This window comes from Colias eurytheme, chromosome 1, assembly GCF_061535395.1.
Source record: "Colias eurytheme isolate Ceu_HAF_F1 chromosome 1, ilColEury1 Martin Lab GWU primary, whole genome shotgun sequence".
Lineage (NCBI taxonomy): Eukaryota > Metazoa > Arthropoda > Insecta > Lepidoptera > Pieridae > Colias > Colias eurytheme.
This window is the reverse complement of record NC_142980.1, coordinates 3,237,839-3,244,655: the sequence shown is the minus strand read 5'-3', so window position 1 is coordinate 3,244,655 and position 6,817 is coordinate 3,237,839. Positions and strand designations below refer to the sequence as shown.

At 34.2% G+C, this 6,817-nt stretch overlaps 1 protein-coding gene across 1 annotated transcript; it reads left to right on the top strand.

Annotated features, from left to right (window-relative positions):
* Nucleotides 1-107: 107 nt before the first annotated feature.
* On the top strand, nt 108-2,675 carry LOC149910930 (uncharacterized). Its single transcript, XM_090106988.1, has 5 exons — nt 108-681; nt 927-1,075; nt 1,270-1,503; nt 1,903-2,138; nt 2,456-2,675. Exons 1-5 carry the CDS (start codon nt 108-110, stop codon nt 2,673-2,675), a joined length of 1,413 nt encoding a protein of 470 aa, XP_089963114.1.
* Nucleotides 2,676-6,817: the final 4,142 nt, after the last annotated feature.

Genomic DNA, 6,817 nt, shown 5'->3' with positions numbered 1-6,817 from the left:
GAAATAAATTAAATAGAACTGAGACATAACGTTACTTAAAACAATCTAACGGCTGCGCTGGGTGGAGTCGGTTGTTTTATATAATTTAAGTAATAAGTCAGATTATAATGGCATCTAACAAAGAAAATGAAACTAAATTCATACTTAAATCGAAAATCCCATTAGCCTTGAATCCATTGGGGGGAATTTCTAAGAAGATAGTAATAAAACAAAATTCGGAAAATGAAAGGCGTCCATTAAACACTCTGCATGCCCAGGCATCAAATGTACCAAACCAAGATATAAAGAGAGATGCTAACAAGCCAGTGGAAAAGAAATATACATTAAGAAGATCAAGAAGTTTAACACTCATTTCAAGACACGTCACAGTACGCGATAATCAAAAAGATTTAAATTCGAATATTGACGTTTTTAAGGATGACCTGAACAATAATGTTATTTATATAGCCGATTCCGATGATGACGTCGATGAGATAGCAGGTAGCAGCGAAAACATTAAATATTTTAGTAAAAACGACTTCAGAAATTGTTTAGGTATAAATAATTTAAAAAAGACTAGTACGCCTGCCTCACCCAGTCTTTTTGGATCTAGTCAGACAAAAAACATTAAGAAAAGTCCAAAACGACTCCACAGCATAGAATTACCAGGTCGTTTGCAGTGTCCCGCAAAGAGTGAACTTTGTAAGTAATACAAAAAATTATAATACATATACTATAAATAAAAACCAACTAAATCTAATAAAAATTGTACATTCGTTGGGGGTACTAGGTATAACAAGTGTAACTGACCTAACTTCATTTTATTTTTAAAGATTTAATCAAGTTATCATTTTGAAATCGGATTGAATAAATCCATTACTATTTATATTTATGGTATCTGTGATATTTATTCTATTTTTGTATTTATAAGTAATATTGATTTTCAGCAATAAGAACATACAAAGATTCATTTCCACCAGAATATGCAAAGGAGATATTTACTTATCTGATTACTAAAGAAAAGAAGTGGCCTAAACACTTTACGACACCAAATACTACTAGAGCGTGTATATTGAATTGGTTATTAAAAGTCAATGTAAGTAGAATATGATTGGAAAATAATTCATAAGAATTTCTTTATTTATGTTATAATTTGGTGACTGGATTATACTGAAAATTCTAAAGTTAAACATTATTGAACAACGATTATTGAAAGACTTTTTTAATCATTAACTAACTAGCTAATAGAAAATCAAATAAAAATAAATGTATTATTTTTTTATTATCTAGGGTGCTGGTGGTAATCCAGCAACAATTCAAACAGCAACTTGGTATTTGGATTCAGTATTAGCAGTTGGCCAAGTGCCTGTAAAAAACTTACATGTATTTGCAACTGCCTGTTTTTGGATAGCCCAGAAAATACATGGCCCAGAAACAACTTCTCATGAGTTGGTGAAATGTTCGAATCATGCATTTACCGCCAAACATCTTCTTAAAGCTGAAACAATGATTCTAAAAAACTTGGTATGTACTCTGATATCATTCATTTTTAGATTGTATGAGTAGACTATAGAACCAGCATTATATATAAATATTGATACAATGATTTTTACAATGAATCGTTTGCTATTTAATTATTTTTGTACGTCTCGTAGACTTTAAATGAATTGATTGAATGCTATGTAATTTTGCTGGCAAAAACATTTATTAATTGTATCTATTTTTCTATCAAGATAACTTTAAACTTTACTTTAAAACTTTTTGTACACATACAGTAAAAATCTTACAAAATAACAATGCAATTTGTCTTACTTAATGCCTTATACATAGTTATATATATTGTAAAACGTCTTTTTTAATGATTTATACAGAAAAAATTCTTCTATAAATAAAGTACCTACTGACACTGAACATATTTTACAGAAAATGCCTTCTCAACCGGTGCTACCTCAAGAATTTGTAACCTATCTTTCATTGTGGTGCAGTGGTGATGATCCTGACATTGAATTGGCGGCGACATTCATCTGTATGTGTGGGATGATACTAGATATGGGGATGTTGGATGAATACCCCTCTGTGATAGGCGCTGCGGCAGTACGAAATGCCGTCATTTTGCTGAGGAAACAAGATATATTTCTTAAACTGGAAACATGTCCAGTGTGAGTATATTACCAGAGATTTGGTGGTGTCTGATATTATTGTTGGAGTGATGATATTTTTATATTAAAATAAGATAATGTATCTACTAATAAGTAATAAGTCTAAGTTGCTGTAATTTTATGATATGTATTTTTGTTGTACACTGCTAGGTTTTTACAAGTTTCTGTTAATTAGGAAAATACTGGCATACCAGGCATATGAGTTAAAATACTATCAAGATATTTCATAATCTTGTTCTATCTTGCCAAAATCAAACGAAAAATGATTCCGAGAAAATCCAATAACTGTTCTAAATTAAAAAACATCTCTTTTTCAGGTTTGAAGAAATAGAAAAGCAGTCAAATTTTTACAACGTCTGCGCAATTCAGAGAAAAGCTGTCCTTTTGCTGGCATCACCTACGTTTGCATACAAGGAACCATTGAAACTATATAACAATTCACAAAACATACCATCAAAAATACTATCGGAAGTGAAATACTTATCCATGGTTGACAAAAGAACCAATATAGACTATATCCCAAAAAGTTTTTACTAAAATACAAAATACATATTTGAATTTTGATATCACATAAATTACACAACTAAGGCCCGATTCAGTGCGACGCGGACCGTCCGTGCACTGAACAGGCCCTAATGTTGTGTATATTTTTTTTTAATAAAGTACAATTTTTAAAGTATGTCATTAAATAAGTTACTTGTATTTATACCGTGCTTTTAAAATGTCTATATGTGTGAATAGTTATTTAAATATAAAATGTAATTTTTAAACATAAAATGTCTATACATATAAGTGAATAGTTTTTAATTTTTTAATCTATTATTTAATAAATAAATGAATTATAATAATTATTATGTATTTTCTTTGCTTAGAGATTGATTGACATGGTGTAAATTCTTCCATCTTGATTAACATTAATTTTGAAATCAAAATTTGACTGACCGGTTGGCTTGGTTGGTAGTGGCCCTGCCTTCCAAGCCAGAGGTCGTGGGTTCGATTCCCACCGAGGGCAAATATTTGTGTGATGAATGATGTTTGCTCTGTCTGGGTGTTAATTATCTATATAAGTATTTATTTAAAAATTATATGTTATATGTTTATCAGCCATCTGGTTTCCATAACACAAGCGAAAGCTTAGTATGGGATCAGATGGTGCCGTGTGTGAAAATTGTCCTGAAATATTTATTTATATATTAAAATATTTTTCTAATCCTGCCAATTGTTCTTGAGATTACCGCGTTTAAACAAACAAACTAGATAAAGATGTATATGTCGTGGCCATATCGTAGATTTGCTCATTTCATGAAATGGCCAACATAGTTTGATCAGATCGTTAAATCGTCAACGTTTCACGATTTGGTCATCGACATTTGGCCAGGCCACGACATGTACAAGGTTAATTTGTTTTACCCGCTGCACTAGCGTTTTAATTACTATTTTATTTATTTTACTATTTTACTTAATTCAGAGATCTAGTGCACGTTTACGTTTGGGATGTTTATTTTATATCATATCACTTTTATAACTTTAGGGCTACCTAGGTTTTGTTTTGTTTTTTGAAAGTATACCTTATATACATATACGACATTCAGGAATAAAATGACTTGTTGCAAATAATTATAATTTATTATACTAATGGAGAACCTTGTTTCACTTTTGGCAATGTCGGTTTAGAGGAAGTACGCTTGCTAAGTAGGAAATTAATTTAGCTATGACTTCCAGGACATATGCCTCCTAATAAGACACGACATATCAGTATGGAACCTTAAGTAATTGCTTAGTTTATTGTGTAATAAAAATATTTTTATTTTAATTTATATAACAACACAGTTATTCGTTTAAGAAGTACTTGCATGCAAAAATAAAGTTGGCATGGTTCTATAATGTAGATTGTAGATGTTCGCTGTTTCTTTAAATACATTTTTAATGTGTAACAAATACCTCTTTAAAGATTTAAAGTATCTCTTTGGCTATTTTTGAATAGCCTAATTTTATTTAATAAATCTCTAATAAAAATCTTAATATTTTCCATTACAATCTTGTCAACACTTACAATTTATAAATTTATGTATTTCTTCGTCGCAAAGAGTGGTACCATTCGCAACTCCATGCCGTTGGGACTGGACTAAACAATTTTAGATTGCATTCGATACCGCAGGCCACGTTGCAAGATTTGTTTGTTCGTAATTAAACTCGACAAATCGTTTGAAAAATAGTTTTATTTGCGATTCATGTATTTTTAATGGTTGTTCGTATGGTTTAGTAATGAATGTGAAAATTACTTTTGTAGTGGTATTATTATTTGCAGTAAATATTGTATTATAGGTATGATGATAGTATAAGTAGTTGTAATTTACAACGACGCAATTATCTATACTAATATTATAAAGATGAAGAGTTTGTTTGTTTGAACGCGCTAATCTGAGGAACTACTGATCCGATATGAAAATTCCTTCGGTGTTAGATAGCCCATTTATCGACTATCTCTAGGAGTTAATATAATTCATTACTTATTTTATCCTGGTACATTTCTATTCAATCTAACAATCTGATCAGGATAATAAGTAGTAGGTATGATGGTTCATTTTGTTGGGTAAATCCATTATGTTGTTGATTATTTGCTTGACTTTTGACATCAACAAAGATGATAATCTGGAAAACTGCAGAGACATCACATTTAAAACTATAGATACCTAATTCATATAAAAATAATAAATATATACAGTCATTTCTGTTCACCTTCGTAATTTTGAAAACAGGAAGTCAATAAAAAATAATGAAAAATTTTTCCTTAATCAAAATCATAAGTTGATGAGATAGGTACATGCTGTGGGTACATGACATACGTAGTAAAAGCAACATTATAATAATATGTAGCTCGAAGCACAGCACTTTATTATATTTCCACAATGTTTTACAATATAAACTTTGATTTCATTTATTTATATTGTATTGCCACTTGGCGTAGGTACGCATGGAGACATAATCCATCATCCGGTGCGGAGAGGCGGCGTGAGAAGTGTTCCACTCACGCCGCCCCCCAGGAAGGTAGACCTGGCGGCCTCCCGCCACTTTCGCGTTGGGCCTGGAGACAGGCTGCCGCTGACGGGTCTGCGGACGCGGTTCTACCGAATACCCGCGGCCCCATCAATAAAGCGGCACGGCGGAACACAGTGGAGTTTAGTCGGTAGGACCCTGCACTCAGCAGGGTGAGTCCGACATAACCCAGGGTTTCTTCCCCCGAGTGCCCTGGATATGCCTAAATGCATTCTCCACTATAAAAAAAAAAAGGTACGCATCGAGACATAATCCATCATCCGGTGCGGAGAGGCGGCGTGAGAAGTGTTCCACTCACGCCGCCCCCCCAGGAAGGTAGACCTGGCGGCCTCCCGCCACTTTCGCGTTGGGCCTGGAGATAGGCTGCCGCTGACGGGTCTGCGGACGCGGTTCTACCGAATACCCGCGGCCCCGTCAATAAAGCGGCACGGCGCGGCGGAACACAGTGGAGTTTAGTCGGTAGGACCCTGCACTCAGCAGGGTGAGTCCGACATAACCCATGGCTCTTCCCCCGAGTGCCCTGGGTATGCCTAAATGCATGCTCCACTATAAAAAACGTAGTAAGTACGCATCGAGACATCGGCTAATCTAATCCGCTTGTGAGGTTATATTAATATTTTCTTATGGATTCTTTTCATATGTTGATTATGAGACGATCTTCAGTTCATAAATTACTTATGATTACTACTAATGATTTTATAGAACTTATGATACTCCATGACTACTATATTAATCTCGGAACATTGCAGAAGCCAGAATGTATATGTACGATCTATTATGTATATGTCGTGGCCATATCGTACATTTGCTCATTTCATGAAATGATTGGCCATTTCACGAAATGGTCGCATTTCGTGAAATGGCCAATTTAGTTTGGCCACATCATGATGTGGATTGAACAGATCAATGATAAGAAATCGTTTCACGATATGGCAAACTAAACGCGCGGTTTTTTCATGAAATGATCACAATTGTTTGATCATATCGTAAAATAGTTACATTAATCATTGGTAGAGGCGCTGCAAGCTGTGTTTATGTGAAAAAATGGCGGCCGCTGGCGAAAATTTAATTATTCGGAGTTAAAAACTTGATAATTCGTGAAGAAAGTCATAGCAAACAATTTACGACGAAGAGGTTCGAGTACTATGGAAAATGTGGATATCTTATATGTATTGAAGAAAAAATGCGTCTTAAATAAAATAATTTAAGACGCATTTTTTCTTTTAGGCTATATATTTATATATCCTACTATATTATTATAATTGTTTGTTTTTAAAGTGAAACTTTTATTACATCGTCTCAAACTTTTTGGTCTGTGTAGCGCATGTCACGTGTATCGCGGCTGCCGGGTAGGTATACCTACTCGGCAGCCGACCGTCACGCGACATGCGCTACACAAAGCAGTGTTCGGAACCGTTCGAACAGTTTCACTTTTACCGTGGTTTCATAAAACCACACAACATTTTTTAAAAAGCGATCCGCTTCTGGCACTCGCCGGCCGCTGCCGCGGCACGCTCGCTTTGCTCGCTCGGCTCGTGCGTTGTTTATCAAAGTCTAACCTAACCTAACCTGTTTTCTATTGCAAAAACGATTCGCTTCTGGCATTCGCCGATTTTTAGAAT

Bases quoted from the DNA above. Each gene is read 5' to 3' on its own strand.
- LOC149910930 (XM_090106988.1), top strand. From the start codon at position 108: ATGGCATCTAACAAAGAAAATGAAACTAAATTCATACTTAAATCGAAA. The intron at 1,076-1,269 runs GTAAGTAGAATA...TTTATTATCTAG, and splicing joins ATTGGTTATTAAAAGTCAAT to GGTGCTGGTGGTAATCCAGC. The intron at 1,504-1,902 runs GTATGTACTCTG...CATATTTTACAG, and splicing joins CAATGATTCTAAAAAACTTG to AAAATGCCTTCTCAACCGGT.